Source organism: Rissa tridactyla, chromosome 11, assembly GCF_028500815.1.
Source record: "Rissa tridactyla isolate bRisTri1 chromosome 11, bRisTri1.patW.cur.20221130, whole genome shotgun sequence".
NCBI classification, from domain to species: domain Eukaryota; kingdom Metazoa; phylum Chordata; class Aves; order Charadriiformes; family Laridae; genus Rissa; species Rissa tridactyla.
Genome location: NC_071476.1, coordinates 9,831,008 through 9,855,854, shown reverse-complemented (window position 1 = coordinate 9,855,854; position 24,847 = coordinate 9,831,008). Strand labels below are relative to the sequence as shown.

The 24,847-nt window shown below is 42.9% G+C and overlaps 1 protein-coding gene across 5 annotated transcripts in view; it reads left to right on the top strand.

The window, feature by feature from the left end:
- The window catches only part of NR3C1 (nuclear receptor subfamily 3 group C member 1), a 68,888-nt gene that overhangs the window by 16,922 nt on the left and 27,119 nt on the right, over positions 1 to 24,847 (top strand). For all 5 annotated transcript variants that reach the window (XM_054217009.1, XM_054217008.1, XM_054217011.1 and 2 more), the window contains exon 3: positions 23,855 to 24,018. In XM_054217009.1, coding sequence (XP_054072984.1) covers positions 23,855 to 24,018 — 164 coding nt within the window. The remainder of the gene's footprint in view (positions 1 to 23,854; positions 24,019 to 24,847) is intronic.

Genomic DNA, 24,847 nt, shown 5'->3' with positions numbered 1-24,847 from the left:
AAGAATCTGTAGAGAAGAATCTTCAATGTGTTAAAGCTTGGAACATGTGATTAGTTTATTAAATAACAATCAGGAGGTTGCAGTATCGCTAATAGTCCCCGTGGTTTTGTGAGCGAGGTGGTTCCAGCCCCAGCCATGGTGCAGGCGCACACATGCCACCGGGGAGGGAGGAAGTGACTGGTGTTTCTATTCCTGGCTGACCCCAGCCTAGAAACCGAGGAAGAGCTTTAAAGGAAATGCAGCTTTTAGCTCTTTGAATCTTTCCAAGCATTTATAAGTGCTACCAGGTCTGTCTTCCTGTGTGCAGCATTTCAAGACTGCCATCCTAATTTAAAAATGAAACAGAACACCTACCTAACGAGGGAAGCCCTAAAGCTTCATGGAAATAGACAGCAAAACTGCAATTCCAAATTTTATCAAAAGCATCCAAAACATTTTCTTTCAACAATCAGAGGTGTTTATTTCCCAAATTTTTAATCCTGGTGTCTTGAAGGGAATGTATATTCTTTTGGCCCATTCTTTGTTTAAGAACAAATTTGAGGTTTGGGGAGTTTTGGGATCAGGGAGTCTCTTTCTAGGTTCTGTATTAAAAAAGGGAAATAAATTCAGCGAAGTTTTTCGCTCACTCGTGCTTTTGCTACTCGAAGCAATTTGTAATGGTTCTGCTTTTGTGAAGATGGCATAACTCCTTGTCTGTGCATTGGAAGATGAAATAATGACTTCGAAAACGTGTTCTGAGCATCACGGTGCGTGTCCCCACTGCTAGAAGCCACTGTTGCAGGATGATGTTTGTCTGCGGGATGGGATGAGACCCTCAGAGTTGATTTGGTTGTGTAATCAAAAGATCTGTAGAGTTTTAAAAAACCTCAAAGATGCCAGAGGTGGCTGGGTGCCACGTAAGACTACTCGTGACTTTGGAGTATCTCTTCTAAACACACGTAACTCGCTAAACGATGCCCCGCGGTGAGGTGCTAATTGTAAGGTAGATTTTTCCCGGTTGTGCTTAAAATCTCAGTGCTGGTTTAGCAATGCTGGTTCACCATCATATCGTAACAAACTCCATAACTAAACGCTAAACTGCATCAGGATATTTATGGGGTTAGGAATTTAGCAACCTTCCACAGACATGTCGATTGCTTTGTACTTCTGGCAAGTTTCCGTTTGTGGTACAGACAGATCTCTCTTACCCCAGTATTTCGGCACCAGCTGCCTCGAACTCTCCTCGCTGGAGCTGGCGTGGTCTCATTTGGTGCAGCTTGTTTGAGAGGTACTGAAATCCCCATGCAGCATGTCGGAGCTTCTGGGTTTGGTTTCAGGTGGTGCCGTGAGCTGGCTAAAGAGGGTCCTGGTGGGAGAGCTGCTTTGCCATAGCCAGCATGAGACTGCCACGTTGGCACCGTTGGTGGAGAGAGCAAGCCACGTCCAGACAGCAGACAACTGTAAAAGAGGGAATTGCATGTAAATGGGCAGTTGGCTTAAAAAACTAAACTTGCCAAAAGCCAAAATCTAAAGAAACAACACTGAGAAACCCCTCAACAGCTTGGAGACTGGCTAACAAGACTGACTACCGGAAACGTACCGCTTTGTGGTACACTGATAGCTCTAAGTAACTCAATTTCATTTAAAAAAATAATAAAGTAAAAATCACCATTTTATCATAGCTTGCCCAAAAGTGATGAACAAAAATCCCATAAAAGATGTAAGGGCAACCATAAATAGGAAATTGAGAGGGATTAAAACACGGAGTTTGCGAAGTGCCCTGTGAAAGGTGCCCAGCCTGGGTGGCAGCTCTGCAGCTCCCGGGCAGGGGCTGGGGGGGGAGCGTGGTGGAGGGTCATGGGTCCGGGCCAGTCAGTGCGGTGTCAATGAGCTACTGGGCCTGGGCAGCTTTGGCCCGGGAGTCCCAAAGGATCTGCCAGCCAGTAGAGATGGCCTCTCTGACAAACCGGCCGGGGTGCCTCCTGTTAAAAATGTGGCTCCCCAGGACCTGGAGCGTTGTGGGCTGGTGAGTCCGACTCCTGCCCTTGGCGAGGCAGGGGGCTGTAAAGCTGTAAGGTCGCAGAGCATGTGGGTCTCTTGGGAAAGAGCTGTCCTTGCTCCTGGAAGGAAACCACCACCTCATCTGATGTCCTGGGTTTCCATGAGGTTGCCAGTAAGCCTGTGGACAGGGGAAATCCAATTGACCTGAATATATTTGAATTATTATTTTTTTTTCTTTCAAGTCTTTGACATGCTTCCTTGCCAGAGGCCATTTGAAAAGAAAGAAACAATAAAGAACCCCAAGTTGTCATAGAACTGGAAGAGCATTTTTTTTGTGGGCTGGAGAGCTGGTTCGAGACTGGGCAACTGAGGGGGGGACTCAGCGGTTGCGTTTCAGGAGGAGTCGTCACCCGCCTGGTTCCCTGCACAGTGCCGAGAGCAGACCCGGGCAGGGAGCATGCAGGAGGGCTGTGGGTGAGCTGACAAGGGAGCTCTTTGCGGTGGTTGGATGCCGGGCTGGGAAGCTCTCTGTAATGAGGGAGCGCTCGGGGGAGCCGACGGGGGGGTCTTCGTGTAGAAAATGTAAGGTTCTGTGTCTAGGGAATATTACCCCTATGCAGTGCGGAGCTCGGGGCTGGCAGCTGGGGCACGGGAATGTGTTCCGGATTGGCACGGATGGTTTTGTGAAGTCCTTAGCTCAGTGCGCAACAGCAGTCCCAGAGGTAAAGGAAGGTTTGTATTGCCAAGAAGGATAAAACGAGTGGCTGCTGGCTCTATGAGCCTTGGTGCTGGTGTCCCCAGTGCTGCCCTCCTCCCTTCGTACCGCCTTGTCTTGAGGGGGGGATAAGTTTTTCATTTACTGCCAGACACTTTTGTCAGATGTTTTTGTCTCCAGTGCTTAAGAAATTGTCCGCAAACGTCAACAAGACAAACAGGCAAAATGGAGGGGGAAAGTCTCAGCAAAGAGAATGCATCAATGATAGTGTTAAATATTAGTGATGTCTTCCTGCACAAGTTTTGTTTTCTCACTGTTAATATTGGTATATTCACATATTTCCCCCACCCCATGTGTTAAATTCCATACTTCATTTTGTCTTCAAAATTGCAAATAAATCAAGGAAGGATGGGGAGGAGAGTGGCAAAGTGAAATGGAGAAAGAGGGCCAGAGAAAGGGCAGAAGGAGATAGGTTGGTAAGTGGGGGGAGATGGAGCCAAAACATGAGTTGTAGGTGATTTGTGCTCTGCCAGGCACACGGGCAGGTGAGTCCTCAGAGGGGTGCAGGGAATCCTCGGTGTAGAAGACCAACCTTAAGTTTTTAAAAATGATGGTGATCGTTAATTCAGAAGGCTAGGGCTATATTGAGCATTCAGACAATGTAATTTTTGCGTATTCAACTTCCTCTGTCTCTTATTTATGCATAAATGCAAATAACAAGTAACCAAACGGCCATCCGCTGTGCGAGTCCCTCAGGTCTGTCCCTGCCCCGCGTCTCCACGCATCACTGATGGATCACCACTGCTGGGGCTGCTGTGCCGCCAGTGCAGCACAGGGACAGTGTCCTCTGCGTTTTGCTCCTCTCGAGAGCTAGAAGCAAAGCTTTTCTGCTCCTTGTACTTCCTCAGTTCTTCTGAGCTGGAGCATGTTGAGGCATCCAGCTTGACCATGTCACCTTGTGTTGACACCTTCTTTGTTATCTGCTGTCTGTTATCTTTGTTATTATTTTAGCTTTCTGCAAGCAAATCAGTCTTGATTGTGCTATTGCATTTGATAAGCCATTGCTAGGTTTGCAGTTGACATGATAGGCATGTTGGAATTCACTTGATAAAGCACTTTGGCCAATGAAAACTAATTTTCTTCCTATCCCAGTGATACTTGTTTCCCTTATATCACCGGCTGGCAATTACTGAAACTATATGCAAGAATATTTTAACATTTTTAGAAAGAAACTTATATTTAATTACATTAGAAGATACATATAGAAGGGTGATATTTGATACTCAATATTATTTAAAGTAACATGCTGGTTTTGTCTCAATGTAGACATGCAAATGTCAGACAGACATTTTGAGTCATGAGTTTGAACGCCGTTGGTCAGTCCCAGGGTGTGGGACAAGATTATAGTGTCTTGTTATGAAAGATGGTTTAGAATTAAGTCTTTTTTGTAAACGGACTATGATTTTTGTAACTCAAGAGGAGATGCAGGTTGAGATCACCTGTCAGCCCCTCATCCCCTCGGCACCACGAGGTGGTACTCGGCTGTGGCTGTGGGCCAGGAGCGGTGCGGGCTGAGTGACACCCAGCGCAGATGCGAGTGCAGCCCAGCAGCACCTGCTGCTCTCTGAATCAGTAACAGAATAAGGATCAAACATCTTCTCACTCTCTCTTTACATCTGTGGTGGCTTTTAGGCTTATTAACAGAATATCTATGTGTTAGTAGTATTACTGACTTGCAGCGGCAGGCGCTACCCCAGTGCCCACGGGGTCAGCAAGCAGCGCAGACCCCAGAGCTGTGCCTGCTGTACTGCAGAAGGAGGAGAAGGAGCCGCTAGGGAAAGCCTGAAGCTGCTGCCCCGGTTTGGGAGGGAGAGGGGCCCTTCTCGCGGCTCCCATCGGCAGGACAGTGTGGAGCCAGCACTGAGCAACGGCTCTGCGGTTCCCAGAGCTCCTCTTCATGGAACTGCCCTGAAAGCATTACACCTACAGTCAGCTCCACCTGCCTTTCTGCATGTGGAATATTTATAAGCACCCGTCAGCAGGTCATTTTCTGTTGAATCACAAGGTTAAACTTAGTCTTAAATAGCTGAGAGCCCTTAGAAGGAATTAAACGTCCATGACGCGCGTATCTTCCTCAGTTTGGTAAGTGCTTTGTACTTGTATTTGCTCGAGGAGCACAGAGCCCTGAAAACTGGAGTTGTAAATGGGGGACATGTACATAGCAGCATTGCCTCTCTTTAATAACACAGTTTCTGCTTGTATCTAAATGGTTTTGCCTTCTTTGATACATAAAGATTTTAATTTTACATTAATTTTTTTAATTATCTTTTCTTTAAAAAAAAAAAAGCCGTACCAATTGAGAAATTACTGTAGTAGCCATCAGTGGTGAATATTTTTATCAGTCTGTTTTGTTCTTCCTTCCTCTCTCAACAGAAAACTTAGTTCTTTTTTGGATTCGTGGATCCACACTCTCCAGTTATCAGTGGTCAGACAACAAGTAAACAACTTACTGTAAATGGGCCGGGTGCCAGCTGGCCTCCAGCTCTCCTGCAGCTTGGGACTTGCACTCAGGCTCAGAGGAATGCCTTTTCACTTGGTCATTTCCTTTCTTCTGAAATACAAAAAATAAAACTTTTTTTTCCTCCCATTAAATAACTTTCCTGGTCTAAATATTAAATTTAGGGAAAGACAGTAGAGCTACTCAGCTATTGGGTCTTACGCATTTTGGAAGGAAGCTTTTGACCTTTGCTTAAAGCCTTCAAGAAATGCTTCTTGCAAATGGTGGGTTGAGAATGGGCTAGTCTTGAAATGCATCTCCTGTTTTTTGGGTTTTTTTTGAGTTGTGGAGCAGTTTTACACTAATTTCCTTTCCCTAGTTGAGACATTTGTTGTTTGTGGAAGGTCTTGCCCCAGAGGGAGGTATTCGAGCCCACCCAGGCTCTGGGATGGCCCCTGTGTTGGAAGATGCTGAGGATGTGGCTGAGTGGGCACTCAGCCACCCATGCGCTGCTCCTCAGGGCCTCGATGCCTTGCTTTCCATGTACCTGAAACAGAGCTTACTCAGCTTGGGAAATCACCTTTCACAACAGTATTTTCTGTGTACGTTGAACTACGAGGCCACGGGAGACAACTCAAAACGTTAAATGAAGCACTCTGGGTACCAAGAGTTGTCTGGCCAGAACAACCTGGCATTTTTGCACTTGCGTGGCTAGATTTCTTCCAATATTTGAATGATCTATTTATGTAATGTTAAGTTAAATATGTCTAGGCTGTAAGCTGGAGAATAATTAGACTGAACAAATGCCTGTAATTGATCTTTTTGCCTGTGTAATTATGCTAAAGATCTGCCAGGAAACTCGCTTCCTTTCTTGCATCCCTTTCCTTCCCCCCTCAAAATATGCTCACATATTCCAAAACAAAATACTTTACTGGGAAAGATTCAGCACGTGGATTGAGGCTCATGGTTGGGGCTCCCTTCTTTGAACAGAGAAGGATTTTTTCAAAGACACCAACACAAAGTGTAGATTATTCGTTCCAGCTCATGACTTCTTCAGTCTGGTTTGAACATATGGGCAGGGTATTTCGATGGCATCCTTTCACCCAATGTCACATGTACCAAGGAATTACAACTGTTTGGATGTTAAAGTAAATCTGCTTTTGCAGGGAACTTTACAGTAATTGTTTCTTAAACAGCAGTTTTAAATATAATCTCTCTTCTTGGCCCTTAGTTTGAGGTCAAAAAGAAATCAGAGGATGCCTTGGCAGTACAGTTGAAACAGCAATACAGGTATTCTTGTGGTTAATTTGCTTGCTTATTCTATAGAACCTGATTTCCAACTTAATTTTATCTCCTCCTGTGATCTGCACAGGGGAACATCTGTTTAAAATAAGATTATCTTCATCCAAGTATTGCTGTTTTGTAATAGCAATTGCGCTTCTGGCAACTCCGGGGCTGGTTTTGCCTTTCCGGGGGTGACAAAGGTGGTGGCGCTCCTTCACAGTGATGGGGTTGAGGGAGTGGAATTTGGGATATTAACACACGGGTGTGTTTTCTGAGTTTCATGCAAGGCTTCCGAAAGTCTAAGGGAGACCCAACATTCTGTATCTCGGAAAATCAAAATAGCGGAGATTTTTAGAAGAACAAAGATTGATTATAGGAGCCCCCTCTTTTCCAGATACCACAAATAAATGTGAGGTAAAATGCTTGTTTTATACAAGAAGGATGTAAGGAAGCTCTCCTTTAAATTTGCATGTGAAAACTTTCTTTTCATACTGTAATTCAGGACTGAATTTAAAGGCTGCTTTTGAAAGCAATAATACTTAGTCAAAACTGGTTTTGAGTATTTTGAATGGTTTTCTTCAATATTAGTTTTCCATTTTAGCACTTCAGCACTTTAAAGCATTATCCAGTCCATTTCCCATCTCCACGATCAAGTTAAGATCACTTAGTGGTCTCTCTGGTCTGTTCAATGCCCTGCTTTGTATAAATGACAGTCCCTGTAATATTGAGAAAACTATGGTTTTGTTTGGTGGCATTATTAAAACAAATGTTGAAAGGAAAGTCAGTCTGAAAGGAAGAAATTCCGTTATTTCTGACTTTACAGTGCTCTCAAATGACTCTCATCTTGGGTAAGAAAGCTTCTGGTGCTGCAGTAGGAGAGCGGTAAAGATGAGGTTTTTTCCATGTCTGTAGAGGTTTCAGGGGAAGAAAGCTGAAGATGAGCACACACATTACTGGATGCAGTTAAGGCTGTAATTAGTCCTCTGCCAGGCTCTGCAATGTGTAATCTCTCTAGGGCTTCAGGCGTCTGAACGTATTATATTCCCATAATACACAGAGTTTGGAAAATACCTGCACGTATGTCTAGGGTGTGTGCACGTGTACGCAGCCACACGTACATGCCCTCCAGTCTGGTTGTTAACCACTTGCAGTCCGTTAACGATGTGCTCTGTCGGTCTGGAGCTGGAATTACTCACTCAGTGGTAGCAGTGAGCCATGGACTGCGTTTCCTCCTTCATCAAAGTCCTTAAAAGATTTCAAGTTTTTCTTTTAAAGCTTAAAAACACCACCAGCACCATGGTTTGCGGCTCGACTTAATAAGGAGATTCTGGAAATACCCAAGTGGGCGAGCTGCTTTGGCTGTTTAACCCTTAGGTGCATACGCTTTTCAGCTCCATGCAGATTTGCTGAGAAAAGGGAAATTCTCACAATTGTAAGCCCTTAAGTGGAGCTAAAGGAAAACTGCCAGATGCCGCAAGACTTTTGATTAAAATTGCAAGAATAAGCAATACAGGGAAACACTTATCATTTTCTCCTTGAAAAGGCTGGGCTGCTTATCTCCAGTTCTTGGCCTCGCTCAAGCCATCCACAACTAAGACGAAAAACTACAGACCTTTGGCTCTGTTTGTTTTGGTTTTTTTTTTATGGATTGTTGCAGTGGAAAAATGGTTTAAGTTGTGACTGTTCCAAGCTTTTTGAAACACCACAGCTTCCAAAATACGGAGAAGTAGCATAAATAATGGAAGTTGGTGGTTTTGTTATTTTAGTGTTATCAGTTAGAGACAATTATTATATTTCTGTCACGGTGCTTGCTTTGTTTATCTTCCGGACCGAGGGAGTCCTCAGGATCCATAGCTTTAGGAGCCACTGAGAAGTGACAGTATGGCAACACCTATGTCTTGAACAATAGAATCAGGGTTAACAGGAAAGTCTGTATTACAGAACAGGGGTTAACAGGAAAATCTATATTACATGTAGGAAAAAACTAGATATAATGATTATGCATTCAGCATCAGAAATAAGAAAACATGGAACTTAAGAAAAAAGTTCATATCAATTTGAGTATAATTTATATTCAGGCCTTGGTTAATCTTATCTAAATTTAGGTGTGCTGAAGTCTCAAATTTAAGACCATAATTATCCAAACTTCAGTTTTCTACATTAGGCAGTGGGGGGGAGAAACAGGCTTGAATTATTTTTCGCTGTTTAGTGTTTCTCTGTATTGACTAGGTCATTCATTGTAGCGGTGCTTCTACAATTCGTACCTCTTTTAGTTAGGTGAAATTAATTTGGACCTTGAGTCTGAGCCTAAATTTTATTTTTTTTTTAAATTTTCTTCTTAGGATGGGTTAGTTCTTAGCTATATTTTAAAAATCAGTCAGCTGAGACGCTGAAACATGTCCATTTTGCATGATTCAGATAGGACTTTAATTTTTAACATCTGGTTTGTCTCTCTCCGCTAGATCCTGTTATTACGTTGCTGTGAGTCTGTTAGATTGGGGATTCTTCCCTAGGCAAGGCGAAAGCTAAAGCCAGCCTGTGTGCCGGGGGATGAGCCGTACAAGCGAAGGCTCCTTGTCTTGTGGGCAGGGGCAGCGGAGCCAGGATTCAGAGCCGGCACCTCATTGTGTAACGCCAGCGGCACTGCACGTACCCTCGTAAACTTGTGCAAGGCGAATCCCTTTTTAAACACGGGCTTAACCACAGGCTCTCAGAAGAGCTTACCGAAACAAAGAGTTAAGTGTGCAATCGATGTTCAGTTTGTTCCTATTAGCAAACTTTCTTGTTTGTCAATTTGACCTTTGTTTAATGTTTCTCAGATGAAACATGTAAGTGATACAACAGAAGCATTGGGCTTGGTCCTTACTTCAAAGGCTATATATCTTAACAAATTTTAGCACAAACTGGAAATAATGCGAGTCTTTGATCATACAGTTATTTATTTCACCTTAAAAATAGTCCTGCAGTAATTCCGTGTTCTCAGGGGCTGTTGAGAATGTCGATGGGGAGCGTGCGCTGCTCCGGAGGGAGCAGGCTGGGCCCGGCTGCCCTCGGCTTTTGGAACCCTGTTCTTGTTGACGTGTTTGGAAGCATATGTGCTGCTTCGGTCTCAGCCTCCACTGAAAATAAGCAGAGACTAACCACTTTCCCCTTTTCATAAAGATGTTTTGTTACTGAATTAATTTCTTTGAAGTTCCATCAATCTGAGAGAGTCTTTACAAGGGTAAAAAAGCTTTTATATGAGAGAGAATTTCATACAGCATTGAAGTTTGCTGAACCATTTGATCAATGTCCCCTGAAGATGCAGTAACAGTACCAGTCATTGTTACTGCAATACGAGAAATGCTTATTTAAAACCAGAATGTTGTGGTTTTTTACCTCAAGAAAAGCACCATAAGATGCTTTTTATTTGAAAAATTAATACTTCCTGAATGTCAGCATCTCTCCTCTGTTAAACCTGATTTGTATGTTTAGGTATCGGTTATGGACTTAGAAACCAAAGCCAGACTCAGACAGCTGATGCTGAGGGGCAGCAAGAGGTGCAGCTTTTAAAACAATTAGCGATTTGGGCACTACCATTATGAAAAAAAAAAATCATTTTTACACAATCTGTGTTTAAAAAAACACAAAAACCACACCATAGTTTCTTGAGCTTCAGGTTTTTCCTTTCGGTTTCTTTTCCATGCTGAGCTTCAGCCTACTAATAAGGAAGGGAGTTTGGTGTTTGGTGTAGGGACTGCTCTCCTTGTGCTTTCCGGAGGCTCTGGCTGCATCTCTGGCATGCTGAGGAGCGGGCATCGGTGCGGGCTGTGTGATGAGCAGGGGCTGCTGCCCGCGGCCATTGGGGCAGGATGCGGTGGTGTGTCCACAGACGTTGTCTTAGAAGGTGTGCTCAACTCTCTTAAACCAGAACAGTGAATAATTTGGAGTAAAAGGCTCGTTCCTGTGTGTGTACAACTGTCTGTCCTTCTGTGGGGTCTGCAGCGTGGGAGTTTGAATGCTGGGCCGTTTTGTGTCTGTGGTACCGCTACTGAAAAAGCTGATCGTGAAGCGGGGACTTGGGTAAATGGAAGTTTTACCACAGTGGGGTTTTCTCCGTAATGTCTGATTGACATTGATTTTTTTTTTCCTTTGCTTTATGTAAATGTTTTTAAAAGGTAGGATTGATTGATTGACTGTTACCTGACAGGTAACAGAAATGTTTGAAGGAATTGGCAGATAAACCTTCTTTTTTTTTTTTCCTCCCTATCCTGTGTCTTTGGCTTTGCCAGATTTTCCTCTCTTGCATGCTCTTTTCAGCTTTTTATAGCACCTTCTGTGCTTTGAAACCCTTCCTAGCTGCAGCTGAAAATGCAGTATTTTTGTATTTTTATATTTGGTTTCATGAAAAGTACGAGAAACTGATGAAATACCTGTTTTATCAGCAGCCTTTATAATTAGACTTTTGTAAGGAAGTAAGGACTTGGTGGCTAATACGTGGTCTTTGAAAGTTGGATTAAACACCTGTTTTCCTCCAATGGTGCGTGGAATGATCTCTAGCCTCTTCTAAAATCATCATGCAGTCAATTCTGCCTTATACCTGATTTCAGTACTAAACAGCTTTCCATTTTTCCATAAGGAATGCTACAGCTATCTTACTGGAACAGACTTTGCAAACTGAACAGCAGTGGCTTAAAAGCTTGTTGCAGATGCGAATGCAATATATACTGCATTAACTATGGTCATTGTTCAAGATTTACTTAATCACAATCAGTTAAAAGTTTCTATTTGAGATAGCATGACCTGTTCTACTCGCAAATCTGAGTGCCCAAATTGTCAGTGTAAGACACTGAAAGATAATGATAGATAGCGATGGGTTGTAAAAGATTTGTAATGGCCATCAGGACCCTTCTAAGGGTGCATCTGCTTGTAATGAACACTGAAATTCAGGAAAGGAAACCATGTTTTCCCACCAGGAAATTTTTTTAATACTTTTGTGGAAGACTTTTGGAGTTCCCACCGTTTAAAGAAATGACTGTGCACAGAGCACTCCTGGGGACACAGAGGATGCTCTCGGGGAAAAGCGGTGGTGGGGAGAGAGGTGTGTACAGACTCCAGCATTATCGGCCTCCTCACCTCCGTGATAGTTCTGAGAGAGGTAAACAGCCCGCTAATGAAGTTTACAGCTGGGGTTTAAATTGGGAGGGGTTCCCAGCGCTGCTCAGGAAGAGAAAATATACAAAGCGGCAGAGATGAACAATGTGGCCAGGAAGCCCTGTGAGGTTCAGCAAGGAAGGAATAGAGCTTCCTTCATCGGACGGGGAGGGGGAGAGGAAGAGGGCAGAGGAAGGGGGATAAAATAATATGAGAAAGCCAGGAGAGAGAAAGAAGGCAAGACCTGAAAATATCGTAGGGAAAAAATAAACCAAGACAAGAAGTGCTTGTAAAGTCCAGGAGCATGAAACAAGGTTGTGATGAAACATCTTGATAGTCTTGAGTATGTGATGTGGATGCCAAGTGGAAATAAAAGCAGATAATAAGCTACTGCATGTGCATGTTATAGCAGAAATTTATCTGTAATTGCTTAACAGTGTTGACAAAAGTAATTATAGCACTCTACTAGATAATTCAATAACATTGACTTTAAAACGCCTCGAAAATTACATACAGTGGTTATGCACATCTTACAGGTCCATGGTAGTACTTGTCGCTTGTCCTTCTGAAAGTATTACACAAGTTTAGGTGGCTGATTTTATGTCAGTAAACAAACTTAATACATGCTTTTCTTCCTGTTCATGTGTGGGGATGAGTGGTTTTATGTATATGCTTTGCATCAGATGAGTCGGAGGCCAGTGAAAATGAAGTGAAATTGTGTTATTAAGGGCATTGGAAGTGTTTGTAAGACTTTGGAGAATACCTTTTAGACAGATTTGCTCGGTTTTACGCTCTGACGTGTACACACACGGGTCTGGATATGAAGGATAAAATGCACCAAAAACTAAACATAAGACATGAAAGAAAACCTTTTGGCAGGGTTCAGAGTGAGAGGTCTCAGCCCTTCCCCCAGGGAATTTAGCAGTGTGCCAGCACAGGGTTTCGTCCTTCAGCAACTTTCTGATTTTTAAGTCACCAAGAATTTTGAATTTGCTCTTTATGTTGCCTGCAAGAAGTACTGTTCTCTGTCTAATGTGGTAAAAAAGAATCTTCACCCTTTCAGGGGAAGTTACTGCTCATGACTAAATGGGGAACACAATCCGCATGCATCAGGGGTAGCTCCTTACACAATTCTTAACACTAAGTTGGCACTGAACCTCAGCTCTGGCCTCCAGCACTGAGAAGAACATCTTGCAATCATCCTCCTCTGCGACTGAGATCTCAAAATCATGAGAAGTATTTTTGTCTTCCAGCAAAGTACCCATATATGATGTTTTTATTGGTTTTTATTTCTTTTTCGTGCTCTTGGAAGTTGTTGGGAAAGGTGATTCCCTCCTTGCTAGGTAGTTGTAGCAAAGCCCAGGCTCCCTTCTCACTGCAGTTCTCTTATTAAAGAGACAGCTCAAGCTCCTCCTGCCTGTTTCTTTGGCTGCTGATCAGTTTCTGAAAACAAGCAGATATAATTTTGAATTTCCCTCACAGGGGAGCAAAACCTGATGAAAACATACCTGCTAGCTGAAACTGGGGTAAAACGGAATGGGAAAAAATGAGGCAAGTAGGCGTGTTGAAAATACGAGGAATCAGCCTTCACTAGAAATTGTTAAATGCGGTGCATCTGTATAACAAGTTAATTTCTGATCACATCCATGTGAAACACAGCTACGATTTTAAAACAAGCCAATAGTATTGCTGGGCTTCTCTCACCCCAAGTAGAAGACTACCTGCAGTGCTGAAACAGGAACTTTTGGCGTTTAAATTACTTTTTTTTTTAAGGATTAGATTGAGCATTGGCTGAAGTGAATGAACAGTATGCACATTGACCCTCTGGAGTTTCAGGAACCTTTTACTGTTCCCTCTGTTACAAATACAGTACTCGTTCACTGACTTGTTCTGGAGGGGAAAAGGTTTGTGTCTCCTTCCCAACTTTCTGGTAATAGAGGAGGGGGATATCTCACAACTTCTGCAGTCATTTGGAAGTTAATATTGTGTGTTACAGATATGTGGTAATATAACAGAATTTTTTTAAATTGCAAAGTAGGTTTGTTTTTTTAGCTATCTCTGCTAAAAGTAGATGTCATTTAAGGAGAGTATTTTTCTTGCTTAAGAACCTTGTTTAAACTCTGCTCTGGCCCCTTTCTTTTTGGGTCACTGCTGTTTTTTGAGCTTCTGGACTCCTGTTCAAAGTTTAAAGAACAATAACTAGTCAAATGTAAAATAATGTCAATTGAACCAACCTATGACTCAACAGTCGACCAAGTCATCCTGGATCCGCATCAAATGGACCGAGGCCAAAACCTAAAATTGGCACATGTCCCCGTCCCGCTTCTCCGTATATTTCCACTGAAGCAGAGCCCAGAACGCAACACATTGGTTAATATTCCATAATAAACTGCTCTGCATGTAAATGTATTATTTTCATTGACAAAAAAACGTGAAAGGCTATGCCAAGGGTAAAGACACATTGTGCAAGGCTCCATACAGACCGAGAAGGAAATGGAGTTTGTGCACTGAAGAATTTCCCATCTTGACTTTCTTTTAGTATCAGTTCCACTTTTAAACGGAGCTTCCTTGAAGATCTGTAGAAAGAATTAAGGAAGAAACATTCCTTTCTGCTTCTCTTGCCCTGTTTCCATCTTTCCCTCCTCCTATTCTTCCTCCTCCTCACAGTTAAGGTTTTGTTTCTACTTTCTTATTTGTGTTTATTGATTTTTGTTTCTTGCAGTTGTTATTTTGTTTGGTAAAGCAGAAAATAGTTATGCACAAACTGTGTCAAATAAGTCTGTGTGTATGCATTCATAAAGGTCAGTGTCCGGATTAGTGTTAGAGGGTTATACTGGCAGCAGAAGAGTCTTGATTTTTTTTCAAAATAGCAGAAATGAACTTTCTAATTACCAGTCTAAATTTATTTATAGCTTTATGACTCAATTTGACTATGCAAGTATTATCCTGCAGCCTTTAAAATATCTGTTCTGTGACTGCTGCAGTTCAGTTTAATCTTTTACTGCATTTCTTACAGTACCATTAATATTTTTCCATGTCCATCAGAGTCAGCTTTCCAGATGTCTCTTGCCTTCTTTCCGAGCAGCATCATTCTGGCAGCCGCGGCTGCAGTGCTGTGATTGACACGGCGCTCGCATTGAGAAGACAGAGCAATGCACACAGCCTGCGCCGAGGTCATTAATGGAACAAATCCTGTTCCGTACTTTAAGTTCAGTTCCTCTGGTACCACATTAATAAGGGTGCTGCAATAAGGAGTAAGATACTTTTCCCATGTATGCTGACTCTATAGGATAGTCTTTAATGCCGTGACTGATCTAAGCTCGGGCGTCTGTTCTAATAACGACAGAATATCTCTGTGCAAGAGCTCTGCTGTCCTGTTGAATTCGGTGTGCTAGTAAATGGAATTAGAACGTTAAAAGACCTGTCTTAGGATGATAAATTTTTGGTGGGCGCGTTGGCTCTTGGTTAGTTTGCAAGGTCAGGAAACTAAGAAACTGCTTCCAAGAAGGTGTCAGACAGGTAAAACACACCTAGGTAGCTGCTGCCCTCCGAAACGGCGCTTGGTGAGTTCAGAGATGGAGTGGACAAGGAAGAATTTCATGTATTGTGCTTAAAATGAGAAAAAAAAATTAGAAGTCTAATTCTGGTTAGATTTTTGAGCTTTCTTCTACTGAGTGCATATTAGTCTTGCAGCCTTTCCAATTAGGGTCTCTCTTTGCAGAGACACCTCCTTGCAGTTTCGTTTGTGAACGCGGAGTGCGTACGTGTGCATGTAAAGCTGGATGTGTCTGTGAGATTGAGCTCTTCAAAGTCAAGTTTTTCGATGATCCATGACCTGTCTGTAAATATATGTAGATCAAATGCATATTTTGTTGTTCAGCACAGCATAAAGAATTAGGATGGCCCAGGATGATTTGATTCCATATTTTTATATAAAGTTTTTATTTAAATATAAAGATACTAGCTTCTGCCTTACTCTTTTTTTTTTTTTTTTTGCTGCCTCCTTATTTAAGGAAGCAAGGATGTGCAATGAGATTTAGAAGAAAAAAAAAAAAGACCTTTGGAAAAATATGCATAAATTGATTCATACAGAAATTAAGTCCTACCCTTGAAGGTAAGACTTTTTGGCTGCTTTACTGGAGCACCGTAATAAATGTAAAAGTTTAGAACGTATAATTTAATTATCATATTCTGGTCATAAATACTTTAGGGCTGTAGTACGTTTGAAATCCCAAGAGCTCTAGCGAAGGTTGCAGCTGCAACATCAATTACCATTTATCCATTCCAAGAAAGCTTTGCCTGTGCCCTTGAAACCTTTATGTCCTGGAGAGTATCCAAAAGGGGGGGGGGAAGAAGTGGTGTCACTCACTTGTGTGTGTGTGTGTGTGTGTGTGTGCGTGTTCTAAAATGGGAGCGGACGCCATTTCGGAGCGGGGCCGGGGCGGCTGTGGGCCGGGGCTGCGGGGCGCTGGGAGCAGCCGCTGCTCCGCAGGGATGGGGACAAACGTCCCACGGGCTTCAGGAGAGAGGAGAGGGCCCGACGCTTGACGCGGGGGTTTGCTTCCCTGGCGCTGTGTCGGGGATCCCTGCGCGTTTTTATTCTGTTAACGTGCTGTTGGTATTGGTCTGTGCTCTCACGGTTTGTTTTTATTTAATTGGGTATAATTTATGAGAAATGGAGCAACAGCGTTTCAAATGGTAGTCCCTGCTGCCTCTGCCTAACGGGAGAGAGACACAGGCTCCCTGTGAAGCCTCTTCTGAGCAAGGCCTGCATGTCATTGACGCTCCGCTAAACACCTGTAATTACTCCATCTGCTGCTCCCGAGGGGCGGATCGTGTCCCCGGCCCGGGGTGTGCGTGGGGGTGTGTGTGCATGGGTGTGCTGTGCAGTCCCCGCTCCAGCACGCCAGGCTGCCCTGATGCCCCCGGTGCTGCTGCCAGCAGCAGAGAGCTCCTGGGCTGGGGTCGTAGGAGGAAAAGGCGGCACATCCCGCACGGTCAGTGCTTCCAGGTACTACTGCCTTTCTAATGCCGTACTATTTCTTCATACGCTTACGGAGAACAGAGCTGAGGTTGGCAATTCAGGTTCTTCAAGACCGCTGGACTGACCAAAACCTCAGCAGTGTCAAAGTTTGACTGGTTCTGTACAACAATACTTAATAGAAACTTATAAATTCTAATTTATTTTGTTTTACAATAAAAGTATATTTTTATACATAAAATCTTTCATAACAGATATATGTAAAGTCTTTTCTCAGTGTGAGCTGAAGACACTTTTTTGTTCTGAAAGTCTTGGTGCTTTGGTCAATGTCCTTGTTATGATCTACCTGAGCTGTTGGAAACATAAGCCAAAACGTTTAGGGTATTTGAGGTGACATTACACAAAACAACGAATCCTACAGTCTGCTTTAGTTGTGTTAAAGGGATGGTAAAATGGATGTAGTTCTGCAGACAGAGGCTAATTACAAGACTGCTGCTCTAGATATATCTCATTTTAAGTTTTTCTGTGCATTGGAATTCCAGGGCTCCATTTTAAGTTACCGACAAAATATATGCTGATGCGGAGGGCATGTCAGGAGCAGGCTGCTGGGACCTGCCGATCTGGTTGTAAAATAAGCTGTTTCTCTGCCGTGAGTTTCTCTATCCAGCACTGAAGGAAATTTGGCCGTTCTGGGCGAGCCGTTCCTCACGGTGGTGTGATCTTGGTTGTGTTACAGGCGTGTGCGCAAACCCAGGCCGTTAGTTCAAAATCTGGTTTCCTGGTGTATCAAGTCATGATACAGCATTTATCTGGGTGTGCGATAAAGGAAATGGTGTTAATCATCTCGGCTTTCAGAGGTGCTGTAAAACAGTAATACTGGGTGCTTTTAGTCGCAGGCTTTGGTAAATATTGCAATCCAAAGTAGATTATTAATTTATTATGGCATCACTGGGGACATGCTTGTAATGAAGAGCAGTGCTTTTACCAAAGCAATTCGGTTCTGTTTTAAGTACAAAATGGGAAAGAAAAGTTTTGTACAGAGCCTGCCTGTTATGAAGCTACTTGGAGGGTGGGTGGGTTGCTGTGGGGGGGTGCTGCGCGCTCCCGCAGTCGGCAGCAGCCTCAGCCCACACCCCAGGACACCTGTGGTGGGGGGGACCCACCGTGCATGACACCCGGTGCCGGGAACGGGGTTCTGCACAGCCCCGGCCCCCCACGGACCGATGGACCCAGGGTGGGGGGCTGCCCACGTTGGTTCTTACCACCTCGTACTAATTTTCATGCTCTTTGAACTTCAGTGAGTGTGTTAGAGGAGACCATCCTAACCAGTGCTTCAGGTCCTCAGCAAAATGCATTTTTGAAATGATTTTCAGTTGGCAAATATATTTTTATTTTAATATAGTGATGACAAGTATAGCATCAATAGCCTTGTTTTAAAATTTTTTTCCTGCTTGAACCGAAAGCTACTTTACTGCCTAAAAGGGTATAAAAAATAATTAGTGGTTTCTCTAGTCAATAAAGAAATAAGTAAGCAATTCAAAAAATGTAATCAGTTGGTGTATGCAGCTGAGTGTTTACATTGTTCTCATTGCTAGAAGATAAGAATGAGGCCCAGATGGCAATGGCATTGAAAATTGTTTCTTTACTGTTAGTGTGGTGATACTCCTTCCACAGAGAAGTAACTGGCTTTTTGGGAATACGTCGGTTGGGTCCTGACGTGGCTTCCGCTGGAGAAGCAGGACTGACGGTGTGCCGTGTGTTGTGAGGGAATGCGACTCGCGTGTGTGAAGCATTACATTAGAAGTAGGTGCCAAATGAATAGTCTTATCAAAACACTAGTCTCAATAAATACAGTCAAATTCTGAGCCATTTCTTCCAACCCGAGCCACGCTGCATCCATTGCTGCTCTCAGAGTTGGCACTTGGACACGAACAGCATTTTCTTACAGGTTTTTAGGAGCCAGTTGCAAGTGTTCTGTTTTTGTAATTTATAATAGCACCAGGGAACAGCTTAGCTGTCTGTATGGCTGAAAAAAACATTATTATGCATTTCCTCTGAACTTTTCTTCAGGGTAGATTGCTTTTAAAAGGTGGGAATTGCCAAGGTGACAGCAGCTTCTTTGCCTGGCAGCCCCCAGGTTTCCCGAGGTGCTGCTTCTCCTGTTCTGTAGCTTGCAGCCGTTTTCCTTAAATGCAGTTAGCTTTTAAATTATTGACCGAGTTCTCTTCTCATTGCATGTGTGTAACTTGCTATAGGTGCTACTTTATTTTGCATTTTAAAAAAGCTTACCCTTCAGCAGAAGAGTGCTGGGGCTGGGCATGGTCTTGGACAAAATCAATTGAGGCTGATCGTCCTGAGCTTTCCTTTGGTGGTAAAGAGTTGTCAGTTGTAGACTGTAAAGGACTAATAATTTTAGTTGTTGAAAGTATTCATCTCTTCATTATCTCACTAGAGATTTTTTTGCTTAATAATGTAAAGTAACAGGAAGGGGTTTAAATAATGTTAGAATGTTAGGAAGTTCACCATACGGGAAGGAGCGTGCGTATGCTGTGTTGTGTGGCGGAGGATGGATGTTGTCACGGTAAAGGCAGAAGAAAGAGAAAGAGGAAGAAGCAAATGTTTCGGTCAGTAATGAACGACTGCGCTGGAGGAAGGTTTCTTCAGAGGAGGGAATAAGGATCTGCCACATCTTGGAATCATCGAATTGTCTAGGTTGGAAGGAACCTTTAAGATCATCGAGTCCATCCTTCTGCAGGGCAGTTTCTGGCGGGTCACGGGGCTCTTTGCTGGTCGCCTGTTCCTGGGCTCCTGCTGGCACCGCATGGCACTGGAGGGACTGGCTCGCCTGGGCCCTGGCCACCGGCCTCCGTGGGCGGACAACGTGACCCACCGTGGACGGGGACCCCGAGAAAGGAAAACTTCACACAGCCATAAAGGTTACCACACCCGACTTTATTGAGGTTTGAACCTTGAGCCTGGTTTGAAAATCTCTGGTAAATGATTAACACAGAAATGGCTGTGGTTAAACAACTTGGTTTCTGCAGGGCCCATTACTGTGGCTGCATCTTCTTGAAGTCTTTCCACTGTACCCCCGTATGTTTCCTTGACTGGAAACAATAAATCTATCTATACAAATGAATAAAATTAGATTATATATAAATAGTTTCTGAAAGTACATGGGAATGGAGTTTAGTACCCGTAAACAAATAACACCTTGCCCTCCCAAAATGAAATTTGAAGTTTTGACAAATTTGGAACCCTTAAAATTTGATTTTTTTTCTCATCTCTGCTTCTTGACTTTTTCTTTTATTTAGATAAGAATCATAGTTTATTAGGGTTTTGTTGAGTTTAAAAACATTTCTGCAAATAACTGAACAGTAACTTTTTTATTGTTAGATTATCTCGGAGTATTAACTTCCCTCCCTCACCTCTTCCTTAGGAAGTGGTTGTTTGTCTTTTTTGCTGTATAGAACTTTATAGGCAAAAGACTTATATTGAAGCTCAAGCTGCTTTGGTGTAGCTCTTGCAGGAGCCCTGATGCACTGTAATCCCTCCTGTTCTCCATGTTTCAGACAAGCAAAATGGTGTTTTACACAAGCAGGGGACTGTCAGTGCTTGGCAGCTCTCCACACAGTTAGTAAATATTGGCCTTATCTGATAGAGCCAGGCTTGAAAAGATATGCCAGAAGCCCAGATTAGATTGCTGGCTACTGCTTTATTAATCAATGTAATAATTTATTTTTAGTTTTGTAAGTCATATCATCTGTTTTCTTTCTCATATTACATTTTCTGTGGCACTGGTACAGAAAATGAGCCCTGTTTAAAAATTAAAGGTGATTGAAAAGTTTCAGTGGAATATGTTTGGCGCTGCCGTAGTTTCTGTGACAGTTGATGAATGTTTCCTTAGGAATGCTTTTGTCAGAAATTTGTAAGGTAGAGAGTTTAATTTTTGTATCTAAATTAGCTGTCTTCAAAACTCTGCATAGAAAGATGTTTCGATCTTTTTCTGGGTTTAATCATTTTAATGAATTGAAGTTCTCAAGTTATTCCTTATTTAAAATCATAGGCTCACAGACTATATTTCAATGTTTAAACTGAGACTTTTAGTATACGAAAAGGAGCTACTGGGCCTAAAATGTTAGAGAAAATAAGGCAACTTACTGCAGCTTTTGACTGGCCAATGATTACTGTTTTTAATAGGATGGGTTGTTTGTTTTTGAGGTAAGTGTTGGGTTTTTGTTTGGGGTTTGTTTTTCTTTTTTTGCATATGACACTACAAAGTGGAGAAACAATTTAATTCTTTTTCCAAGTGGATCCGTAAGTAATGGATCGGGGGGGCAAGAGGAAAAACTACACAAGGAAAAAAACCAACCTGAACTAAGCAACAGAAGAAAGTACTAGAGGTATCGTACGTAAGGAAGCAAAGCTTTGCAGTTAAAATAATTCGTCTAATTAGAGAGGAATGCTGTGAGGGAGCACAGAACCAAGTAGGGGTTCTCAAGGCTGGGGTTGCCCTCTCGTCTCTGGATTCCTGCTGGAATCCTGGTGGGAAGCAGACCTGCCCCTCAGCCAGGAGCAGGCGGGGGGGCTCGGGGAACTGCTCGGGCAGTGGTGGGGTTGGTCTGTGCTTCCCCACAGCCTGAAGGGTGCGGAGACTTCACCTCTGAGCACGGAGCGAAGCTGAGATGTGCTGGCAAGTGCAGGAGCACCCAAACCGTGATGGGTGTTGAACACGGGCACCAGTTCCAGCCGCGTGGCGGGGAAGGAGCTGGGTGTCTCTGGGTGCAAAGCACAGCCCCGGTGACTTGAGGTGTGGCGTGTCTTCCGTCAAAGCGCATGCCGGATCTCCAGCTGTGTGTTAAGGCGGCAGGTTTCTGAAAAGGCTGGTTTGTATGAACGAAATCCCATCACGCACAGCTTTGTGATAGGAGGCAGAAGTAGATTTGAATACTCAGCTTTCTTAACATGAGGTTTCTTGTCCTGCAAACCCACAGCCATTAGCCTCGATTAGCCGATTTCTTCATCGGAGGAGATGGGGCCACGCGAACGGCAGCTTCCGTCGTTACAGGATTCATTCCTAGAGCAACTCTGCTCTGAGGGAGGCAGACATGCTTTGGAGAAATTAGGATGAGCCTGTAACTAACGATGCGTATTTGTAAGGACATCAAATAAATGTAACTGGGTTGAATTACATTCTGCCATTACTTGGATGTCGAGTGCTGAATTGTGCAACCTTAATATTTTACTATAGCTTTCTGCTCTTTAAAAGAAGACGAATTAATTAGAAAACACAGAAAAGCCATCATATGGATCATAAACTATCAGTGACAGCCACTTAAGTTGACAGACTGGCTGATGATGGTTGTCAGCCTCTTTGTGCAGTGACAGAGTAGAAATGTTGCAGTATTTCACAAATATTTTCTGAACGCAAAGGAGCGATGTGATAGATCTGAGGTTTTTTCCAAGTTCTGGGAAGAAGCGTTCTTTCCTGGGTGGGTTTTTTTTTCCCCTCCCTTTTTCCTCAAGGTTGACTCACTCTGCTTCATTCCCGCTGTGAGCCTTTCCTGCTGAAGCCTTCCCACCACCTGTGTTCTGGTCTTATTCTTCTCTCCTTCTTCCCACAGCTCTTCCAGCATGTTCGAGCTGTTGCTCTGTTCTTGTCCGTGTTTTACTTTCCTCTGCTCTAGCTTAGGCGCGGGGTATCTCCTCCCCTCACTCATCGCAGGCTCTGGTTTTTAGAGGGGTCTACACATACCTTAGGTCTTTGCTTGCCTGTATTGTCTCATGTTTTTCCCTAACACAAGTAATTTTCATTTTTCTCTCCCGCCTGGTTCCATATTTGTTGAAGTGTGGACTTCGTTGACATGTTTATTCAGGTTTGATTGTTATCCCTCTGTATTTGAGCGGTAGGATTCCTGCTCCTTGTGTCTGCTTTTATTATCTCCCTCCCTCCCAGTATGAGCAGACGCGGCAGTAGAAGTCCTTGGAACTGTGGGACGGACCGTTTCTCCATTGCTGGCTGGGGATGGGGCCTAGGGAGGTGACCTCTTCAACAGCAAAGCCTCCCGGGTGCTGGAGTGTTTCAGTTTGGGCTGGAATTTAAGGTTTTTGTGAATGTTTGAGAATTATGAGTTTTTTTAAATTGTGTGACCAAATCTGGTCAGACTTTCTTGAGGAGAGGGAAAGGAGTTTCCATGCAAACGCCAGCCCATGCACTGGTGTTAAGCCCACAGTAGGGAGCGTGGACGTTCTGGGGAGTTTCTGAGTAAATGCACCAAAGTCTTTAACAAAGTGTTATTTTCTAACATCATCCAGAAAGTGTCTGGAAAACTGGTGGACAAAATTTTCTGAGAATCACTTTAAGTCATGCATACAAGTATAGAAAATGCATTTTAAAAGCTTAAAACTTTGTGAAAATACATTCAACAAAATGCGCCTTATAGCAGGAGGTGTCGAGGCAGCCTGGGACAGGGAGTGCGTCGGGTTTGGGCCGTGTTGTTTACGCGTGCTGAATGAGATCAGCCTCTGAACTGGGGCACAACCGCTGGGGGTTCAGCCCGTATGATTAGAAGCAGCTCGAAGGTGATTACGATAGATTGGTTTTTGCTCTATGTTAAAGAGCTAACCCTTCATTTGTAGATGGCCTGTATACAGGCCAGGTTTTACATAGGAAAGCCATGTCAGATCCTGAAATTAGGAATAGATATTCTTTTCCTAAAATGCCAGGGTGAAATGATCATTTATTACTGTAAATATATGTCAATATATGGCTTAATTTGCGCAGCTTCTTGCATAATAGTATCCCAGTGGAGAACTCTGTGATGATGCTGGAAAGGAAGCTCTTGCAGGACTCGCTGCCGAGTGCAGGGAATGTGACAGTAATGAAAACAATTCCCTTCCTATAGCAGGGAATGTGACGGTAATGAAAACAATATGGAATACGCACATGTTTTAAGAGTCAATTTTAAAGGCTAGGGTAATTGTGCAAGAAACTTGGCTTCAGAGATGTGTCAGGGAAGCAATCTTGACCTAGTCAAGTAGGCAGTGAAAAATCCATACAGCTGTACAAAATTCATTGGTTAACTGTTTCAGAGCCTAGTGAACCCTGTGTGCAGAACCGCACCCTCTTTGAGGATAAGGGCAATCTATTTATATATATATATCTATCTATATAAAATCTATTTATTTCTTGCAGTTCCAAATATTATGTTTGCCAGTATCCCAGAGATCTTAATTAATTAGTATTTTTATGCCTTTTTTTTAGCCCTGGAATGAGATCAGATGTAAGCTCTTCTCCATCCACAACCTCAGCAACTACGGGACCACCTCCCAAGCTTTGTCTTGTTTGCTCCGATGAGGCCTCTGGGTGTCATTATGGTGTTCTTACTTGCGGCAGCTGCAAAGTGTTCTTCAAAAGAGCTGTGGAAGGTAAGACGTGTTCTGATGAATTTGCTGTTTAAAAATATAAAATCCATGTACATATCATCCGCATCCAAACCCAGTCTATTTAATCTTACTGTAATCCATGTTTTTGCTAGAAACCTACTGGAAAATCCCATCCATTATATCACTGATCTTTTCATAGTAAATAACATTGATAATGGTGTATTATCTGAAGCATAGATTCCATTTACATTTATAAAATGCTCCCATTCACTCACAGTGTAAAAGGATGCATTGTTGTCTTGGCTTTTTGTTTCTTTTGTTGTCTTTCACTGTTGTTTTTGTTTATTTGTCTTATTTATATACAAATCATTGTCTGTGTGCATTAGGTTTGTAAAGTTTGTGATTTTTAAGTTTAGTGTTAGCTGTTTTCTGTGTAAAACTGTACATGAAACTTGATAAATCTATTGTGTGCGAGGTTATGATAGTTTTACAAGTTTTCCTGTAAGCAGTATTGGTTAAATTCCATACGTGCCTATGTGTGTTACTTGCAGGGGTAACTAGGTAACAGGAACATGTGTGTGGTTTTGGATCATTGAGATTTCTCTCTAATCACAAGAAGAAAATCATTCTGGAAAATAGAGATGATGGAAAACTAAACGTGAATCTGTAGTGTGTATAGCAGAATAAGTAATCTCTGATTTTTGGGCTGCATAAGTAGCCATTGTGTAATGAACTGGGCTGTAGCTCAGTGTCTGACTCCTCGCTTGCAGGATGAGAGAGATGCAGAAGAGTTATATTGATAATATACTGAGTACATTCTCAGCGTCTCTGAAAGGAGAACGATGCTTTGAGTCTGAAATTATGTCGTTCT